The 22,408-nt window shown below is 37.4% G+C and overlaps 1 protein-coding gene across 1 annotated transcript; it reads right to left on the bottom strand.

The window, feature by feature from the left end:
• Positions 1 to 18,009: 18,009 nt before the first annotated feature.
• Positions 18,010 to 18,483, bottom strand: LOC138873164 (uncharacterized). Its single transcript, XM_070151604.1, has one exon. The coding sequence runs from the start codon at positions 18,481 to 18,483 to the stop codon at positions 18,010 to 18,012; it is 474 nt and encodes a 157-aa protein (XP_070007705.1).
• Positions 18,484 to 22,408: the final 3,925 nt, after the last annotated feature.

The following is a 22,408-nucleotide window of genomic DNA, read 5'->3' as shown; positions in this document are numbered from 1 at the left end:
TAAGTCAATTATATGTCGTTTAAACTCATTTTTCTCAATACAAATAGTTCCTAAACCCTCCTAAATGCTCTTAAAGGGTTCCTCTATGATTCTAGGGTGAAAAACTAAGATATAAACATGAATCCAATGCTAGAAATCCCGTGGTGCTTGCTAGATCGTAGTTCTTCATCTTGTGGCTGTTTTGGAGGGTTCTTTACAGGTAAGTAACCTCATATTTCGTGTTTTTATTTGTTATTAAGCTAAGAATCATTCCCTCATTCATATGTATTAGAGTTTAAAGGTAAAATATAAGTGTTTACACACCAACTTGAACACAAAAGTTGATTCAAGAAGAGAATACAACTCCTATAGTGTTGTAGTATGATTGAGGGTTGTTGTGAGCTACACCAGCTGGGGAATTCAAGTTGTATCTACTGCCTAAGGTAATTAAATCATGTTATTGTTTGTTCTTAAGGTCAATCATGTATTGGTTGAGTTGTTTGAGTGAAAATCTATAAGATAGTAATTGACATTGCATAAAGAATTGTTATCTTTTTTGTGGGTTGTGTTGAGACTATATATATATGATTTGTTTTGGCTGAAAATTATTATAAATAGTTTTATTATATTGTGGTTGCTGCTGTTAAGCTTATCTATGTGCTAATTTAGTGGATTGAAGAAGAGGTCGACGATAAAGGTTGAGGTGCTAGGCGTGTGGACTATATTTGAAGATTATTCTTATGATGTTTTGGGTTGAAAAATATATGGTAAGCATAAGTATAATGTTACAGATGTTGTAGGCAGATTCATGGAAATGGAATTTGATTCAAACCATATTTTGTTAATCGTAAATCGAGCTTGCCGCTCAAAATGGTTAATGAACTAATCAGAGAGCTTATTGTAAATTATATTGTTGTTGTTTGGGCTGTTGGGTGACTTTGGGTAACATATGGGATGTAGTACAAATAGGGGAGGTGTTTTTCCTTTTCCTGTATAATATTGGTTTCCAAATATGAGAGTTGCAACACTTATATGATGACGACGAAGTCGATTTACGCATTGTAGACGTAAGAAGATCATATTGAGCTTGCTTAACGATTAGATAGAAGATTTCAAAGGTATGTTAAGGCACTTTCTTGTTTCTTTTGGCATGATCTAAAATGAAATGACCATAAATGATACGCTATTCATAACGGACCTACTCCTGGCAACTAAGGATGCCCGTGTTGTTCTTTCCTTATAAAGTTATTCTAAGCAACTATGTATGATCCTTGAATCCTATTGAGGTTCATATTGATGGTATGGATGTCAATAATGTTAATCGAGGGTGCGACGACCTTATGTCACTCCAAAGGTTTTAGAATGTGATTCTATGAGTCTAGCATGCAATATATATATGTATCTATTTTACTCTACCAAGCCGCACTATAGTCAGCCGGGTACAACGCCTATTGTTCAACCACTGATCAGTTGGATTTTACCGAGCTCCACGTGGACGGGTACTATTCTTTTGAGCCTTATAATAACCGAGTATTTTTGCCGAGTCCTCTTTGAGGACGGATATGATATGATGATGATGATGATACCCACAAAGGCGTATGTTTTTAAAAGTATATGTATATATTTATGTATCATGTATTTCATGTCAGTCGCCCTTAGAGGCACTCAGATGTTACATGTTGTATCTTCTCTACCTTTCTTTACATTATTATTTATATTTATGCTTTCATGCCTTACATAATCAGTACTTTATTCGTACGACGTAACCTTTGCTTGGGGACGCTGTGTATCATGCCCGCAGGTCCCGATAGACAGGTTGACAGTCGTCCTAGTAGGCTATCAACTCAGCGGAAGGTGTTGGTGCACTCTACTTGCCCCAGAGTTGCCTATTTAGTCAGTATGATTTTGACATGTATTGATTGGTATAACGGAGCCCTGTCTTGAACTTTATGATATTTATGTTTTCTTAGAGGCTTGTAGACATATGTCATGTATATGGATGGTTGTATGGCCTTGTCGACCTATGTTTTGAGTTTACAAATGATCATTTCGGACTTATAGGTCTTTATGTCACATGTATAAGTTTGTATACCATGTTGGGTCGTCCTATGTCGAGTATTCTCTTATGTTTAATTCTGGTTATCTCATGACGGCCTTTCTAGCTCATTTACCCATGATAGTATGATAAGAAGGATACATTATATTGATACTCAGATGAGTTAGCCATCGGGTTCCCATCGCGGCCCTTCAGAAATTTCATACATTTATTGTCAGAACTAACGACCTAAACTAATGCCGGCTTCCAAATTCTAAAACCATGATGGATTGTATATATGGCGATGAATGATTACATGAGCCAGCGGATAATGCTATCTTATACAGGCAAAATCGGGGATAATGCGTACCCTGATTTCCCGTTGAAGAAGACGGAAGGAGGGCACCAACATATAAGTATGAAATCGAGGCTGGGAGCCTTTCATACCAAAACCCATGAAAGACGAACAATGGGCTCATCATCGAGCGTGATAAAGTAATTTTCCCCCAACCCGAAATGAGCTCTTGAACCCTGTAGATATAGTGAACAATTGTGCACCGACTAACGAGTGCCATGATATCTGTACATAACCATATATCACGACGTAAATCTCGCCCGATGTCGGTTACGAATTAGTAATTAATGAGAAAAGGGAGATTTTTTTTTAGACTTGTACTAGGAATGAAACTCTCCTACTATATAAAGAGGAGGTTTTCTTTGATAACAACATTTTAACACGCAAACCAAGGCAATACAATTTCCTTTTTCTTCTCCTTTATCTATTGCAAAGTTATTACTTTATTGTTTGTTATCCATTCACTATTGGCTGCTAACTGAGGTCCGATCGAGGGCCAAATTACTGTTCAACCTAAGTTCGAGTTAGGCCTTAACATACAATTGGTTTGATTATTCATTTTGTCTTTCACTATTTGTTGAATCGTTTATCCGTTTTAAAGGTAAACAATTTGGTGTCCACCATGAGGCTAAAGATAATAGTGGTGATTGTACACAAATCTCCATAACGCACTCTATTTTATGCTTGTTCTTTAAAGTCATAATTTCAGGTTCGTTTAAAAATGTCAAATTCTCAGTCCGCCCATTTGAACTTTGACGTGAGTCTGGCCATCATGGTGAAAATAACAATATGGTTCCTAGCAATAAGGTGCCTTCTGCTGATCCCAATGGAGTCCCATTCACTGATCTGGTCGATGCTAACTCATAGGTGGCCATCGATGTCAACCTGCCAATTGATCCCGAAAACAGCATTCGCGGGAGACCTCGACCAACGGCTTGAGAAGAGCTTGAAGGCAAAGGTGATGGGGTTAGCCTACGGTTAATCTTTGAAATGTTGTAGGCTCAACAGGCAGCGATAACAGTGCTGTAGATTCAAAGTCACGCCCCAGTAGAGTTGAGCACGAACTATCCCGGGAAAATGAAGGAATGAGGAGATCATCGAGAGACTAGGTGAAGCTGAGCTCGAGGTCAACCCCTGAGTATGTGACCTCCTATACATGTGCCATCAAAAGGAACGACTTGGAAGATGATGAAATCGAGTCGCTGTTGTGAGCACGTGATTTTTGCTTTACAAAAATTATTCCAAAAGAAATCGAAAAATAAAACAAATTGCATTTGGGTACAATTTTGAGAATTTTGCATGACATTTTGGATAATTATTTTTGTCTGTGAATGTTTATCTTGTTTTAATTAATTAAAAAATACCAAAATACATGTTGCATGCATATTTAGAATTTAATTGTGCATTTTTGAATTAATTAAACCATGTCCTATTTTAAAAGAATGAAAATCACAATAAATATGAATTTTGGTAGCTTTGTCATTTTATTGTTTAATTGTGTGATTTTATTTTAATCAATATTTGATTAAAATATTGTTAAGGGTGTTAATTATTGTTAAGGGTTAATTAATATCTTTTTAAAATAATCTTGGTTTTACAATTTAATTTAGGAATTTTAGTTTTTAGGAATTAAAAGAAAATGAAAGGAAAAAAGAAAGGAGTGAAAAATTGGACCAAATCGGAACTGGGCCAATTTCAATGCACAATCAGGCCCAAATCATATCAAACGATCCAATCCAATAAGCCTGGTCTCTCAGACAGTCCAAACGACGCCGTTTCGGCGTCTTAGATCTAAGCCGTTGATTTGTTTCCATTAGACGGCTCAGTTCAACCCAACATTATTTGAAACGATGTCATTTTAGGCGAGTTGATCCGAGCCATCCGTTCCCAGTGATCTAACGGTCCCAGCCTTCCCCCATAACCCGGTCCATTTCAACCTGGGTCGACCCAGTCTCGATGCATGACCAAACGTCACCGTTTCCTTTAAGTGAATTGATCCAGGCCGTTGATCGTGCTTGATCCAACAGCCAAGATTAAACCACCCCTCCCTATATAACCTTAATCTCTACCCAACCCCCCAAACCAGACCCCTCCTGTTCATCGTCTCTCTCAGAGACGGAGCCTCACCATAGCCCAAACCCTAGCCGCCCTATCACACCTTCGCTTGAAACCCGGCGGCAACAACGCCGCCGGTCACCAAACTAACACCCCTAGAGCACCTAAACACCCCCAACCCGAATCCGTTAACCATTTGCTTCGAATCATCCCCCAGCTTCTCGAATCTTCAATTGAAGATTCGAGCAAACCATGAACCAAAACCAATCCACCCCAAACTCACACCAGATATCCACCTGACCTCCCTTACCTATAAACCACCATTGGTTTGGTTCGAATCATGCTAGAACGGTTCGATGTTTTCTGTTCTTTTTTTTAAGGTATTTTTTTCTTTTTTCCCTTCTATTCTATTTTTCATTTTAATGTCTTTTTATTTTGTTTAGTATTGTTATATTAATTTTTCAATTTTTTGTCGATTATTCTGTTCTTCTCCCTCAGACCTTTTATTTGGTCGAATTTGTTTCTGCTCGTTGTTGTGTATAATTATAGGCTGTGTAATCGATTCGAATAAGTTTCGTCGATTAGTTAAGTCTTATTATAAATCCCTGTTCTTGTCAATGCCTCTTGAATTGCCTGATTATCTATTTCTGATTGATTGTTGTCAATTGTTATAGGCAATCGGTTAATTAGTTATCATCGATTAATTTAGTTTTATTAGTAGTTTTTGTCAAATGGTTTGAGGTCGAATGTTGTATGTACTGATCTTTAGGCAATTAGCTTTAGGGCATTGTCAATATGCTGACAATGATCCTGCATTCTTGTATAGGTTTGACTTAGAATTGTGTTAGTTTAATCCCTGCATTCATGTGATTTTGATTCAGTTTCAGCTTCAGCTTTAATGATTCTGTTGAGTTCTGTGTTGTGTTAGTTTGGTTTTGATTTAAATTCAGTTCATTTGTTTCAATTGGAATTCAACCTTAGTCATTCAGTTGTCAGGAGGATTGGTTATAGCTGTTAATCAGAATTAGTTTTAGATAATTGTTAGCTTGAACAGATTTTAGAGTTAAAGGTTTTAATGCAGATGAATAGATTGTATTAGGGTAGTAATATTAAGGGGTTTCAGGGGTGATTTGGGAATGGAACAATTAGAATAATATTTTAATGTTAGTGTCTTGTTAGTGGGGTATTAAATGTCTTTAAATTAATAAGTTAATGGGGAACAAGAGGGAATTGGGGCGGAAAATAAGGAAAAGCATTCCTTAGTGGGTTTTAAGTGGAAATATGCAGATTTTGGTTGCTGGGGGGTCGGGTAGTTAAGTTTTAAAGAGGGGGCAGGTCTGTAATGGCTATAAATAGAAGGCATTTGGACTGATTAATGGGGGATTTTGGAGATCAGAAATTCAGAATTAGAAATATATAAAAATAGGCTGGCTTTTAATGTTGAAGAGGTCAGTTTAGTTTGAGAGTGAAAGTGGCTGGATTTCAACACAAAAGTTCAGTTAGTTAGAGAGTAAAAACAGGCTGGATTTCAATACTAAGAATTCAATATTGAGAGTAAGGAAGTCTAGTCTTCTTTGATTGCTGAAAATCAGTTAAAAGAGTAGAGTTTCTTGAAAGTGTTCTTCTTTGAGAGTTAAAGAATAGAGAATCAGAAAGTACTGTTTCATTGCATTTCTGAGTTGATTTCTGCCCTTTGTTTGTTTATGGGAGTTCTTTGGTTCAATTTGGTATTGCTGGGGTTGTCAACTGGTTTTTCTGAGTTTGTTGTGGGTTTCTCGTTACTGTTCCATTGGTTATTGCTGGGATTTTGTTGGTTTTAATCTGTTATTGGGCTGTTGCTGTGTTGCTACTGCATCTGCTGTTTCTCATCTTTCTCTTCTTTTGTTTCCAATACCAGGTACACGACTCTAACACTGGCTATTGTAGGCTGAAATATGTGGAAGCATGAATATATATAAAAATGGAAGTCTGAAGTTTGATTCAACTTTTTCTTTTTTTTACTGATTGTAGTTAGAACATTTTGTACACTACTGTTATGTAGATTTCTGCTGCTTTATATAGCTGGACTGTTTTCAGTTGATTTGGATTAATTGAAGTTATAGTTATAATGAACTATTAGGTGGTATTTATAGTTGTAGTTAGTTTTGTTTGTATGATAGCATTTTTCTGTTTGAAGTTAAAAATTAGGAACAGTTTAAGCATGCTGTTAAATTGAAATCAGCAAGCCCATGCCTCCTTAGTAAATGCAATAGTTAAATATCAGTAGAGTAGGTTTCAATTGTTAAAATTAATATGTCTTTGAGTTCATTATTTTAGAGCAGACATTGGTAACTTCAGTAGTTGGCGTTACGAGTCACTAGAACCAAACTTGCAATCTCGTATGTTTTTTTTATATATAATTTCAATTTTAGTGATATTCGCTTATATAATAAGGCACAAAACAATTTTTTATTTTTATGAGTTCGAGTGCAATTTTCCATTAGCATATTTTGTAATCTAATAATTAATAAGAGGCACGAACTTGCCAAGCATGTAAGTTAATTAGGACTTTTTCTTCTTTCATTTTTAGAGACGAACAAAAATAGAAAAAAGTGTAGTCATTTTAGGATTATCCTTTTAAAATAAACGAAACGAGCCTCGCCAAATAAAACGCACAAGCCGCGGGGCCCTCATAAATGCATATATATTAAAAATACTTAGAATTCGGGATGGGCCGTCTAGCAAATTTCACGGTCTTCTCCAAAATAATAATACGCTAGTCACTTTTAGGCGCACTTTTAATAATTTACTTTCTTAAACTCGGGTGTGCATTTCATGCGACCCAAATCCAAATCCCAAAACGTCGAGTCAAATGTGTTCAGGATTGCGGGTGCATTCATGTGACGTGATCCAAAAACATGTTTTAAACAACGTTCAATTTTCTTTAATAATTTTTACAAAAGCGGTTTAAAAATTTAAAATTTTCACATAGGTTCAAAAATGTATTAAAATCAGATAATTAAGCCGAACATAACAGTTGAGCGACCGTGATAGAACCACGGAACTCGGGAATGCCTAACACCTTCTCCCGGGTTAACAGAATTTCTTATCCGGATTTCTGGTTCGCGGACTGTTAAACAGAGTCATTCTTTCTTCGGTTTGGGATTAAACTGGTGACTTGGGGCCCCATATATCTCCCAAGTGGCGACTCTGAATTTCTTAATAATAAATCCCGTTTTCGATTGTCCTTAAATTGGAAAAACTCCCTATATGCCCCTGCGGGTGCGGGCCAAAAGGAGGTGTGACAGCTGTTACTAAAGAAGTTCGGGGAAACTCTATCAAAAGGAGCAATGATATGGTATCACAACTTACCCCCAAATTCCATTGATTCGTTTCCTATGCTTGCAGATGCTTTTGTGAAGGCCCATGCCGGGGCCATCAAGGTCAAAATTAAAAACTCAGAACTTTTCAAGGATAAACAAATAGATAACGAGATGCTTAGGGAGTTCGTGTCCAGGTTCTAGATGGAACGGATGGACCTACCTCCGGTTGCTGATGATAGGGCCGTTTAGGCATTCACTCAAGGACTTAACCCTAGAATCTCCTTGGCTTCGCAGCAGCTAAAACAAAATTTTGTAGAGCACCTGGCGGTAACTTGGGCAGAAACCATATTAGGTACAAGTCAAAAATCAGAGTCGAGGACGACCAACTCGGAGCCTCTTCTGGGTCCATTTATCTCGTCAGAGTCGACGACATGTCTAAGAGAGTCGTCGATCATGAATCAAGGCCTGTCTAAGATCGGTACCAACCATACAATGTAGATCGAAGGGGAAACGAGTTAGGGTGTCACCTTACAAGGAATGAAAAGAGAAGCGATCGATGGCCCAATAGCCGAGGTCTGATGAGAAAAAATGGTTTCAACATACCACTCGGGTCCAGGGAAGCACCATGATTATTAGAGTATAACCTAAACGTTGATGCTACCAGCATCATATCAGCCATCGAGTGCATCAAGGAAGCCAAGTGGCCTTGACCATTGCAGTCCGACCCTACCTAGAGAGATCCTAACTTGATGTGTAAGTATCATGGCACTCATTGACACATGACCGAGGATTGTCGTCAATTGAGAGAAGAAGTTGCTCGGTTGTTTAATAATGGACATCTACGACAATTTCTGAGTGATCGAGCCAAAATCACTTCAGGAATAGGGATGCCAGCAAATAGACTGAACACGAGGAACCTCAGCACGTCATCAACTTGATTATTGAAAGGGTCGATGCCCCCAAGGGCCAATGATAAAGCGCACTAAAATATCTATCACGAGGGAAAAGTGCACCCGAGATTATGTCCCAAAAGGGACCATTTCATTCAGTGACGAGGATGCCAAGGGCATCGTACAACCTCACAATGATGTACTGGTACTATCCGTACTTATTAATAAATATCGAGTTAAAAACGTGTTGATTGATCTAGGTAGCTCGGCCAACATCATCAGATCGAGGGTCGTAGAACAATTGGGGTTACAGGATCAAATAGTGCCGGTAGTCCGGGTGTTGAACAAATTTAACATGGCATTTGAAACCACTAAAGGGGAGATAACCCTACCAGAAACTCAAGTCGAATGTATAATAAGTTAAAACAAAAACTTTATAATATTCAGTTAAAACTAAGTATAAACTTAGTCATAAATTAATTGCCATTATAAAATCCCCGAAAAGACTTGGGGATACGTTGTTACCAAAAACATTACCCCTAAAATGGGACTAGGGGTAAAACAACCAAACATTCCACCAAAAAGAAAAAAAAGAGTCAAACTTCACAAATAAACTTTCACCGTGGAGCAGGTTCTGAAGAAGAATTTAAGACGGCATCATCAATAACAAAAGGCTCGATTTGGTCAGAAAGAGTTGGGACATCCACCTCACCAGGATTAGCTTCAACATGCTCGGGAGTATCAGCCATGGGTGAAGAGAAACTTTGGCCTTGCTGAGTTTTTTCAATGGTCTCTTTAATTTTTGCTAACTCAGCATTCAAGTTAAAACCCTCTTGGCTAACCTCCACAAGGGTATCATGGCGCGTGTTCAAAATGGTCCAACTTACTTTAACAACAACTTTGTCCTTAAGAGCCTCGTGGTCTTTTCCCATTGATCAATTTCACACTTGAGCTCCTCCCTCTTAACCAAAGCAGCATCGTAAGAAGATTGTAAAGGGGCAAGTGAACTCTACAAAAACTTGACCTTATCAGAAAACACTCAGAGATCTTCTTGGGTCTGGGTGAGTGTTTGAACAAGCTCACTAGCATAAAACTCTTTCTCATTCAACAATGCCTTCAGACCTCTGATCTCTTTAGTGGCTTTTGAGAGTTGTTCAGCAAAAGATGACTCGAGGAGGTTTTTATCCATGCCCGCCTGGTTGGAAGAAGCTTTTTCAACTGCTAGCTCCGATGCCATGACTCTTAGCTGCTGATCTAAGGTACATTTGTTTTCTTCTAAAACTTCTATCTCAAGCTAAAGACTTTCATACTGTTCTTTCCAATTATCTGCCTCAATCTGGTAATCATGCATCAATTGTTCTGTATGGGAAACCCTGTTCATCTTCTCCGTACCGATGAGATTGATCTACAAAAAAATAAATAAAAGTAATAAGAATCTTAGCAAAAGGAAAATGGAATAGAACATGAAAAGAAGTTAATACCTTCAATGATGATTGCACGATGTCATTCATCCAAGTCAAAGAACTATGACTTTCTAGCTTGGACTTTTCAACCGGACCAATCAAGGGTTTCAACCATATGTCAGCTTGGCCTGACTTCTTCAGAAGATTACCATCAGCAGGAACCTTAATGGTAATTTGTTTCATCACTCTACTTGCACTTGAAGAACCAACTTCAGTGCGAGAAATATTAGTAGCGGGGACTGTAGAGGAAGTCATAATGGCTTGAGGCGGAGCTGAAACAACAACAGTAAAAATAGGCAAAGAGCGTTCTATTGGGACAGATACGGGGAAAGAGGCAAGAGGTACTTCATCAGACACCAAATCAAAGCCTTCACTATCAAACCTACGTGAAAAAAGTTGTTCATCAGAGTCACGAGCTGCCATAGGAGTATCTTCATCAGAACTCACTAAAGTGGCTTCAACAGGCTCGGTCAAGGGAACAAGACAGGGAGGAGTAACTTTGTCATCCGAAATGATGCGTCTTCTAGCCCGCGGCCTTTTAACCAAAGAATTTCCATCCCGTTCCTCCTCCTCTTCGGAATTCTGGGGTTTGTCAGCTTTCTTTTTCGATGAAGAACTCAAGATTATCTCCTGAGCTCTTGCCAAAGAATGTCTAGAAGCTGCGATCGACTCAGCACTTACACCACGAATAAGAAACCCTGATAAAAAGAAGGGTTAAATACATTCTAAAGAAAGAATGAATAAAAAGAGAAGGAAAAGATTAATATTTTACCGTGAGTTTTAACCTTCCATCCAAACTTGTTTGAGAGGAATTTCCAAGTTCTAACTTTTATCAAAGCGATGGACAACAATTTCTCTACCCAACAACGGAAATTGGGAATCTCTTCGACAGTTCCCATAGTTGCTGAAAAAAGAAAAACGGAACAGTCACGAGAAGTGTAGACCCTATTTTAAAAAAAAGAGAAGAGAAAAAGTTGTAAAGAAAGCTTACATGCAAAATTTCACTTTTCAGGGAATGACATATTTTCTTCACCTACTAACCCGTAAAATTGGGCATACCAGCCACGATCCTTATCATCCTCAGGGCTGACTAATACCCTTTTACTCCTCGCCACCAAAGTAAAAATCCCATGACGGAGTAACTTATGGGAGTAGAGGTGGATTAGATAAAAGAAGGTGAAAGGAAATTGAGCTAAATTAGCCAAATACCTTAAACATGCAACTGCCCTCCATACAATAGGGCCAATTTTTCCTAAACACACATTGAAGAAGCGACAGAATTCAATGATAACTGGATCAATGAGGGGGGGGGGGGGTCTAAAGTCTAATGTAAAAGGGTATGTATACACAAAAGAAAAGCCATCTTTGAAAGAAGTAATCCTTTGATTTGCATAAGGAATCAGCATTGGGAAATCAAACCTCTAATGACAATCCCTACGGATAACAGAGATCAAACCTTCAGCAATCTGTGAAGGATAGACATCGACACGATCATGAGAAGACATAGAAAAAACCTGGTTTCTAATTGATTCTCTATTAGTATAAAAAGAAAGTTTAGAAGGGACAATTTCATCTACTGTAGGTTCACGTATTGGTTCATTGGAATCCCTACTTCTAGCAGAAGACCTATGTGTAAGAGAATCCCTAGTTCTAGAAGATGAAGGAGGATTAGAACTAGGTAGAGAAGAAGAAGAACCTCGAATGAAAACTGACACTAAGCTACACAACCTACCCCCTCTCATGCTCCTAGTAGGAGCAAGGGGAAGTTCATCTATGATAAGAAATTTTTGAGGATCGGGGTTTGAAGAAGACATAGCTGTACGAAGAAAAGAAAGAGATTGAATAAGTTAAAGATGGAAAAATTTTCTATAAAAGAAGAGACAAAAGATATATTTATACTCAGAAGCAACCGCCAAACAAAAAGGTAATGATGAGAACGTCATAATGAAAACTGCCACTTCGTGATTGATGAAGTCGTAAAAAAACCTTAAAAGACGCTGAAGGACTGCAAAACCAATCAAAAACCACCATGTGTCACATGCATTAAATGGAAGTGACATACGAAGCGTCAGTTTTGGAAAAAGGTGTAATGATGCGTGAGAATGGCGGCAAAAATTCACGCTTTAATGAGATCACTTCCCAAATATTCAATTGCTGAATAAATGGCAAGTGGGGGGACTATCTGTATTGGAAAAAATTAAGTTAACCTTTGGAATTAATTATGTGCTGACATGTCAAGACACGTGGGTCAATGGAAGAATGATAGCTGGCAAAGAGTATTCAAAGAGCCGTGAGCCTTAACAAGCACGGACAAAGATTCAAGAAAACAAGAAAGATCAGTTACTCGAATCTCTTGATGATTTGAAGAGACATCGAAGAAATGAATCTAGTTAGTAAAAAGTACTCATACGTATTATCTGTAATTAATGAGCATCAGTAATGAGAACGTTATAGAATCTTCACGAAACAGTTACGATTGCCAATTATAACGCTACATTAATGTCATTAATTACTAATAATGGCTCTATTATGAGAGGAAAGAAACGTTGTACTTAGAAATAACTATAAAAGGAGAGAAATAACATTTGTATGGGGACACGGATTATTATTGGAATACACTGATTTATTTTGCTTACTCAGCTACATTTCAATTCAATTCTTCTTTTTTATTGTTTCCGTATTTGATTATCAGTAACCCGAGTTCTTCTAAAATTAAGCTTTAACTAAAATTCCTATGGTTAAACAATATGGAGAGCAGCAAACGTCACCACTTAATTAATTACCAGAAGGTACCATGGTTCTCAAACCTATTTCTCAGCGATATATGAAGTAATGATAGCAAAGGATACGCGTTATTGTAAGATGAGAAAAGCTTTTATTTGAACTGTTAAAACAAATATTAAGCTAACTAAGTGGACTGTTTGAGTTAAGTTGATTTAGTAACTTAATAATAAAGACTTGTATTCATAAACTCACAAACTAGACAACAAAATAAGAAGAAGAAAAAGGATCCTACAAGAATGGGCATGCATGCTAGGACAAGCTTTCTCAATCTTTAATACACATAAATTAAAGTAAAATAAAAAAAAAAGTTTAACGATGAGAAATAATATTGCACCCATACTGGAAGGAAAAACTGATCGATCGCATGCATGTGATGCTTTTCATGCACTCTCGTATCCACCGCCGCCGTAGCTACTGTCATCCTCTCCGCCATAGTTACCGTCGCCGCCACCTTCTTCTCCTCCGTCACCACTAGCATATCCACCATCACTACCGTATCCACCATCGGCATATTCATAGCCACCATCACCGTAACCACCAGTTGGAGGAGTACTATTACCCCCGTTATCACTACCATTAACGGGGTTATTCTTATCACTACCTCCATCACTACTGTATCCAATATCATCGTCATCATTTTTATAGACAACATTAGCTGCAGGTGCAGCCAAAGGAGCGGATCCTCCTAGAGCAATCTTTTGCGGGTACATATATTCATTATCTTCTTCAACGTCAGATAAATCTGGGTCCAAAGGAGGAGAATGGGGAAAGCTCCAATCTCTCCTTATACTGCGATCCTTTCCAAAGCCTTCGCCACAAAAAAAACAAGAGAAAAGGGATGCCATATTGTTGAGTTATTGTTCATGCGTGAAGAATTAAGGATAATAACACAAGGGTCAACATTGTTAAGTAGCAGTAAGTTGAATTAAAATATTGGAGAAAACTTCAATAATTATAGTGATATGAAGGTGTTAAGAGTTTTAGATACTACTAATAATGTGCAGATATTAATGGTGAGATTTTTATTTGTATTTGGTAATCTACTCAATCCCCACGGAGTTTGTTTATATTTTTTTTTGCTTTATATAAAATTAGTAGTTGTTGGAAGCTGAAAGCTGTTTCAGTATAAAACAGCAATAGCTAACAGTACTGGACAAATTAATCCTATATACTTAAAAAATACTAACATTATAATAAGAGAAGGAAGGGAAGTTAGTCAACAAAAATAAGTATTTAAAATAAAGCACAGGATTACAACACATTAGATAAGTTCAATCACATTAATTATCAGCAACTAGCTAGTGAGTAGTGATCAATTTGCTGGCATATGCTTCTTGGATATTCTAAATAAATTCAAAATAGATCAGCTTCTGTGGGGAAAAAAGAAGAAATAATCTTATATATAACCCCTGTTTGGATGGTTGTTTCTAGTGTTGGGAAAAATAATATCCTGCCCAGGAATAATATCCACGGTAAATAACAATAACACAAGAGAGTAATAATGATACCAAATTTTTTAACGGGGTAAAATATAATACCCGAGTGGAGCAATATAATACCATTATAATATTACAACTTGGTAGTGTCAATAAACTACTACAACTTTAAAAGAAATAAAACTGTTTATTTTAAATTCCACACTACGATACGACTCCCACTCTCAATTTATCTCATAGACTACAATTCTGTGGATTACTTTCTCTACACTCTATTGCGTTCTGATTTTTGGTGTACTTCAAATGAGAAACGAGCCTGCTATCTATAGGAAATGTTGTCATTGTTTCCATCCACTCACAATGGGTTTTGGCAACTTGCAATTGCAAATTGCATCTGAAATTGTAGGCGCCTACCTTTGCCACTTCTACATCCAATCACTTTTTTCTGTTTCTTTTATTTTATAGGAAGGTCTCACAAGTCTACCCTTAATTTTGATTTTTCTTTTTCACTCTAAGTCTTGATCTCAATCTCTGAAAATCTTTAAACTTGAGAGGTTTCGTAAAAATATCAGCAACTTGATCATGAGACTTCACATATTTGAGCTCGACTTCCTTCTTGGCAATGCATTCTCTAATGAAGTGATACCTTATATCAGTATGCTTTCTTCGATCATGATCCACTGAATTATTCGCGAGTGCCTGTGCGGATTTGTTGTCAATACAAATCTCGGTAGCTTCAATTTGTGATAAATTGAGCTCATTTAACAATCTTCTCGGCCAAATAGCATGACATGTACAGGATAATGCTGCTATATATTCAGCTTCACAAGTCAAGAAAGTAACAATTTATTGTTTCTTTGAACTCCAAGAAATAACAGAATCACCCAAAAAATATAAAACTAGTTTTGCTTTTTCTATCAGCAATATCACCTGCATAATCACTATCACAATATCCCATAAGGTTAAAATCACTACAAGAAGAATACAATAGCCCAAAGTCAATCGTACCTTTTAGGTAGCGAAGAATTCTTCCAGAGACTTTCAAATGAGTTGAGGTAGGAGCTTCCATAAAGTGACTTACTACTCCAACCGCAAAGAGTATATCTTGCCTGGTACAAGTCAAATACCTCAAACTTCCCATAAGACTTTTAAAAAATGTGGAATCCACTTTTTCTCCATCGTCAAACTTGGATAATATTGTCCAACTCTCCATCGGTGTGTTCATGGGGTCACAATCAAGCATGTTGAACTTTTTCAATATCTCTTTTGTATAGCTTTCTTGAGAGATAAAAATTCCATCCTCCATCTGCTTCACTTCTAGGCCCAAGTAGTATGACATGAGCCCTACATCCATCATCTCGAACTCACGAGACATATCTTTCTTAAAAGCTTCAAACAAACTTGGGTTATTACCCGTGAAAATAAGATCATCAACATAAAGACAAACAAGCAAGATATCTCCATTAGTACGAACTTTAAGGTAAAGAACATATTCATGGAGACAACGAGTAAACCCATTGTCTTGAAAATATTTATCGATGCAACTATTGATGCTCACGGGGCTTGCTTCCATCCATATAAAGCTTTGTTCAACTTCAACACTTTATCTTCATGGTTTTTTACCACGAAGCTCAATGGTTGTTCAATAGAGACTTCTTCTTCGAGATAGCCATTCAAGAAGGCTGACATGATATCTAGTTGTTAGATCTTCCACTTCATTTGTACCGCCAAAGAGATTAGCAAATGAATCATCTCCGTGCGGACAACAGGTGCATAGACTTCTTCATAGTCAATGCCTTGCATTTGCTTGTAGCCTTTAGCCGCAAGTCGTGCCTTATAATTCTCCACATCTCCATCAGCATTCTTTTTAATCTTGTATACCCATTTAACTCCAATTGCTCGATGACTCTTGGGAAGTGTCGTTAACTCCCAAGTGTTATTCTTATCTATTGACTTGATCTCCTCCTGCATGGCTTGTCTCCACCTTTTGTCTGTAACAGCTTCATCAAAGTTCATTGGTTCACTATCACCAAAGAGACAATATAAAAGATCAAAATTAGTAACTTCTTCTGTGTCATCATAGAGCTCTTGAATATTTCTCGTCCTTTACGGTTGTTCATCTGAACTTTGTTGAGAAGAAGGAGATGCAACATTGCTTGGAGAAAGAGGTGGAGTTGTATCGTGCACAGGTTCCACGGTCTCTGGTTCTTCTTCATCACTAAAGTATGGAAGAAAATCATATGAAGTTTCTTCTTGAGCCTCCTAATTCCATGTCAATTCTTCATTAAATTCAACATCACGACTCACCACCACCTTGCCGCTGCTTGGTTTGTATAGCTTGTAGCCTTTTTAACTCATATCATAGCCAACAAACACATGCTTGACACTTCGATCGTCAAGCTTTGCTCTCCCTTGATATGGCAGATAAGCATAGGCTATGCTCCCAAAGAACTTAAAGTGCTTAACACTTGTCTTTCTTCCACTCCATGCTTCTTGAGGGGTTTGATGTCTAACATTTCTTGTTGGAGACCTGTTGTTCAAATAAACTACACAAGAAACAGCTTCGGCCCAAAATTCCTTGGGAATACTTTTAGCTTTCAACATACATCTAGCCATATTAAGAATCGTTCGTTTCTTTCACACTGCAACTCCATTTTGTTGGGGTGAATAAGGTACCGTTAGAGGACAACGAATTCCATGAGACTGACAAAAGTCATTAAATTATTTTGAAGTGAATTCGCCTCCTCTATCGGACCTTAAAGCTTTTATTTCATAGCCACTTTCTTTTTCTACAAGTACTTTAAAAATTTTAAAAGCAACAAAAGCTTTAGATTTTTGGTTCAAGAAATAAACCCAAGTCTTTCTACTAAAGTTATCAATAAATAGCAGAAAGTATTTACTTTTACCAAAGGAAGGTGGATTGATTGGCCCACATACATTAGTGTGAACAAGCTGGAGCGGCTTGGTTGATCTTGACATGGCCTCCTTTGGAAAACTCCTCCTTGCATGTGTTTCCAAGAAGACAATCTTCATACAATTAATTGGGATGGTTGATTGATGGTGTCCCATGCACCATATTCTTTTCTCCCATTGATTTGAGCGCTTTAAAATTCAAGTGCCCAAATTGCATGTGCCAACACCAGGATTCATCTCGCACATTAGCCTTTAAACACTTTGCATGAATTGTCTTAAGATTCAGAGAAAATAATCTATTCTTTGCCATATGCACTTTAGCAATTAGAATTCCACGTGAATCTCTAAGCCAAAGATGCATAATTTTCATGTGGATGTCATATTCCTTTTCAAGAAGTTGGCCAAAACTCAAAATTTTACTTTTTAATTTTGCACATAAGAAATATCTTGAATTAACTTGTGGCCACTATTTTTTACAGGAGATCAGAATTGTTCATATCCCTTCGATTTGAATCTTTGAGGTATATCCAAAAGACACATTACCTCTCACCATTTTATTGATCTCCACAAACTTCTCTTTGCATCCACACATATGATTGCTTGCTCTATTGTCCAAATATCATGAGCTACAATCATCCTTGTCTTCTTCCTTGAGTGCCAGCAACAACATTTTACTCATCTTATTCTTTCTTGTTGTCAACAAGGTTTGTTTTCTCGTCAACATTGCTACGACATTCCCAAGAGTAATGGTTAAATTTATGACAATTGTAATACTCAATTTTTGATTACTCATACTTTTATCCATTATTTTCTTGATAGTAGCTGCGTCCTCTTCCTCCTTTTTGTCTACGACCACGACCTCTGAATGTTTGGTGGATTTTAACTTCATTGTTGAAGTTGTTACTGGTACTTTTTCCTCTTCCATGACCATCACGACCTCGTCCAAATCCATTTCCTCGATAGCTCTTTTTACCTCCATAGTCCTTCAAGGATTCCTCAATTTTAAGAAATTTCTCCAGTGGCACTTCTTGTCTCCTCTTGATCTTTTCTACATGGGTCTGTAAAGAACCCTCCAATTGCTCTACCATCATAAAGTCTAAATCTTTAGACTCCTCAATAGCACACACTACAAAATCAAATTTAGGTGTTAAAGTGCGAATGATCTTTTCTACCACACGGACATCTCCTATGTCCTCCCCATATCTCCTTAATTGGTTCACAATAGCCTTCACTTTTGAACAATAATCTGAAATGCATTCGGATTCTTTCATTTTTAAAACATCAAAATCAGCCCTTAGAGTTTGAAGTTTTACCTTCCTCACTTTGTCAACTCCTTGAAAAGAATTTTATAAAATCTCCCAAGTTTCCTTTGAGGTGGTAGCATCTGCCACCTTCTCAAACATGACATTATTCAAATATTGGTGGATGAGTGTGAGGGCTTGTTGATCCTTCTTCCTTGTCTTTGTCAAAATATCTTTTTTATTTTGAGGCAGAGCTTCCTTTTTATCGGGTTTTGCATACTCTTTATCTACGATTTCCCACACGTCTTGAGAGCCAAGAATGACTTTCATACGTAGACACCATTTCTCATAATTTTCTTTATGAGATGTGGGTACTGAAAAGACAGCGGACCATTAATAGCCATGGCTCTGATACCACATTATTGGAAAAAGTAATATCCCACCCAGAAATAATATTCATGGTAAATTACAATAATACAAGAGAGTAACAACGACACCAAATCTTTTAACGGGGTAAAATATGATATCACTATAATATTAAAACTTAGTAGTTGATCTCGTCCAAGTTACACCTCTATTTGAGGTTATGAAAAGGTCGATGCAATAGTAATACCCAACTAAGAGTTGGGGTCGACTTCCACAGGGAGCTATATAAATGGGATAAAGCAGTATATATTTGGACTAAGCGCGTGAAGTATCTAGATTGAAATTCCACAAATATGGTTTATTTTTACTTCTAAAATTATGCTAAAGATTGTAATTCTAAAAGTATGAAACTAGAAAAATATTATTTTTGTTTGTTTTTCAAATATTGTAAAAGGCCTAGGGCTATGACCTTCACCTAGGTGTTTGCCTAACAGGTTGTAAACTTTAAATCTTGTTTTGTTGGTCGAGATGTATTATAGCTATCAACGCTCAAGTACCCACTTAATACCTCTCAGTAAGAGAGTGATTTGACCCAATTTGGCTTTCTCAAGTCCAAATGGGTATTGAACCAAACGGTTGATAAAATGCTCAAGTCGGGTTTTAATATCTCTAGGTTCAACCCTTTAATTGGAACTATCAATCTCTTGATTTCATTCCAAATTCTTGTTAGCCAAGTTTCCCTAGACTAAGTCTCTCTTTCTTAAGTAGAAACCAAGTCAAATAGGCATGAACTAATGTTTGCAACCATTAATTTTATAATAAAAAGCAAGAATAAGGCTAAATAACAAACACCCAACCATATACAAGCCATAAATTAAATACCCATTAGGTTTAGATACTAGGGTTGGGTCACAACCCTAGATAAAAATCTAACTACTCATAATGGGTAATGAAGCTAATAGAGAATAAATGATAATTAAACTCATACTGAAAGATTAAAAGATAGAAATCTAATGTTAAATCACTAAAGTAAGCTAAAGTTGCCTAAAGCAGTAAAGAAAAACGGCTACGACAGATGCAATATTAGAAAACTTGACCTAATTTCGTGAAAGAAGTCAATTTATATACAACTAAAATTTTTGAACAAATTGCCCTTTCGGAGGTTCTGTAGCCGCACAATTCTGTGTGCAGTCCGCACTTTTCTTCAGCTCTTGACAAGAGTGGATTCTGCGGCTGCACAATTCTGGATTGCAACTGCATCTCTTGAGTTTTGTGGTCCGTATAATTTTGGGTGCGGCTGCACATTTGATTTTTGGGGTCACATAATTGTAGTGCGGTTCGCAGTTCTTGTTGGGCTTGAATTTGGAACTTTCTGAACTTTGACTTGTGCGGCCACACAATTATTGTGCGGTCCGCACTTTACACTGAAGCTCTGCTGATTCTTCTTCATATTCTGCGGCCGCAGATAGAATTTTGCGGTCCGCACTTGAGCCTGGTGCTTGATTTTTGTCCTTGTTCAACAACAGTCCTTCTTGAGTTGGATTTCATCGTAATGGCACATTTTCCAATAGTCCTGCTAGTAAGCATATTTCATCAGTTTTCGAAAATACTATTAAATACTTTCGGACTAAAACGAAAGTAAAAGTGCACTAATAAGTAGTCAAAATCTCCATTTATCAGTAGTGTCAAGAGACTACTACAACTTCAAAAGAAATAACACTCTTTATTTTAAACACCATACTACAATATTACTCCCACTCTTTATTTATCTGTCATGACCCTAAATTGGACCCAGTCATGATGGCGCCTCTCGTGAAGACAAGGACAGTCGACACAATTACCAAATTCATTTTTAACAATTTTAATAGGTCAATTTAAGTCATTGATAAGAAATAAATCCCAAAATTAAGCGAAATAAACAAGTGCGGAAATTGATACAACCCGATATCGGGGTGTCACAAGTCACAAGCATCTACTAAGGTCTAGATATAATGGAAAGTCTAAAAAATGTACTAAATATAGTCTAATGAAATCAAGCGGGAGAAAAGCAGTGCTGCGAACGTCGGGCAGCTAGCTTGCTAGACTCCGATGACTCTGCCTCTGAACAACCACTGCTACCGGGTTCAGAAATACCTGAATTTGCACACAAGGTGCAGGGAGTAATATGAGTAATCCGACTCAGTGAGTAATAACAATAAATGAAGACTAAGCGATAAGAAATCACGTAAAAGCACATCAACATGCTATGAAGTAGCAGTATAAAACCAGTAAAAGTAATGAAACATTGAAAACACAAAAAGTCACCTTAGTTCAGTTTAAGCTTCTTTAAAACACCTTTTTGACAATTAAACAATTAAATGGAAAGCAACCAGAACAGATAAACACATAAAATCCGCCCATCGGGCACAATATCAACATAATCTGCTCCTCGGGCAATATCATGGAACAACACTAGCCCCTCGGGCTATATCTCATATCACAATGAGTACCCGCATCACTAGGGGTGTGCAGACTCCGGGAGGGGCCCCTTACGGCCCAAGCGCAATATCAAACCATCTCGTGGCATAATCAGTAGGCTCTCGGCCTCATATCAACAAGCCACCTCGTGGCGTACAATCTCAGGCCCTCGGCCTCATAATCATAAATCAGTGTATCCTCACAACACAGGCCCTCGGCCTTACTTAGTCAGAATCTCATAAGCTACTCGAGAAATAGTAAAAATGATGTTTAGCCCGAATTATCATTTAAAATATCATTTAATGTATTAAAACAGAGTAAACATGGCTGAGTTATGAAAATAGTAGAATATAGCATGACTGAGTACAAGTATAAGGTCAAAACAGTGAGGAAATATCAGTAAAAATCCCATAAGGATCCAAATAGTTGGCACGCGGCCCAAATATGGCATTCAGCCCAAAACATGATGATAGCAAACAATTTTCAATCAAATACGCGGTAAAACAGTCATTTGGGACGGACTAAGTTACAATCCCCAAAGGTCACGACCCCACGCTCGCCATCTAGCATGTGCGTCATCTCAATATAGCACAAGGATGTGTAATTCGGGGTTTCATACCCTCAGGATAACATTTACAATCATTACTAACCTCGATCCGGTCAAAACTCTAGCCTGCGATGCCTTTGCCTTATCGAATCCACCTCCGGATGCTCCAAATCTAACCAAATCAGTACATAACCATTAAAATATGCTAAAGGAACAAAGCCCACTCGAAAATATCCAATTTACATAAAAAATCCCGAAATTGCTCAAACTCGGCCCCCGGGCCTATGTCTCAGAATCTGATAAAAGTCACATCAATAGAATCCTCATCCTTTCACGAGTCTATACATACCAAGCACATCAAAATCGGACCTCAAATTCCCCCTCAAATTTCCAATTTACACTATCCAAATTCAAGCCCTAATTCCCCAATTTTAGGCTTTAATTTCAACATATTTCATGTTTAAATAAGTAAGAATCAACATAGGATCGAGTATTGAGTTCAAAAATCTTACCTCCAAGTGTTATCCCTTGTTACCCTCGTCAAATCCTCTCAAAAAGCTTCAAAACCATTCAAAATGGGCTAAA

This window comes from Nicotiana sylvestris, chromosome 7 (genome assembly GCF_000393655.2).
Source record: "Nicotiana sylvestris chromosome 7, ASM39365v2, whole genome shotgun sequence".
Lineage (NCBI taxonomy): Eukaryota > Viridiplantae > Streptophyta > Magnoliopsida > Solanales > Solanaceae > Nicotiana > Nicotiana sylvestris.
The sequence above is the reverse complement of the archived record's forward strand: the minus strand, read 5'-3'. Positions and strand labels throughout refer to the sequence as shown.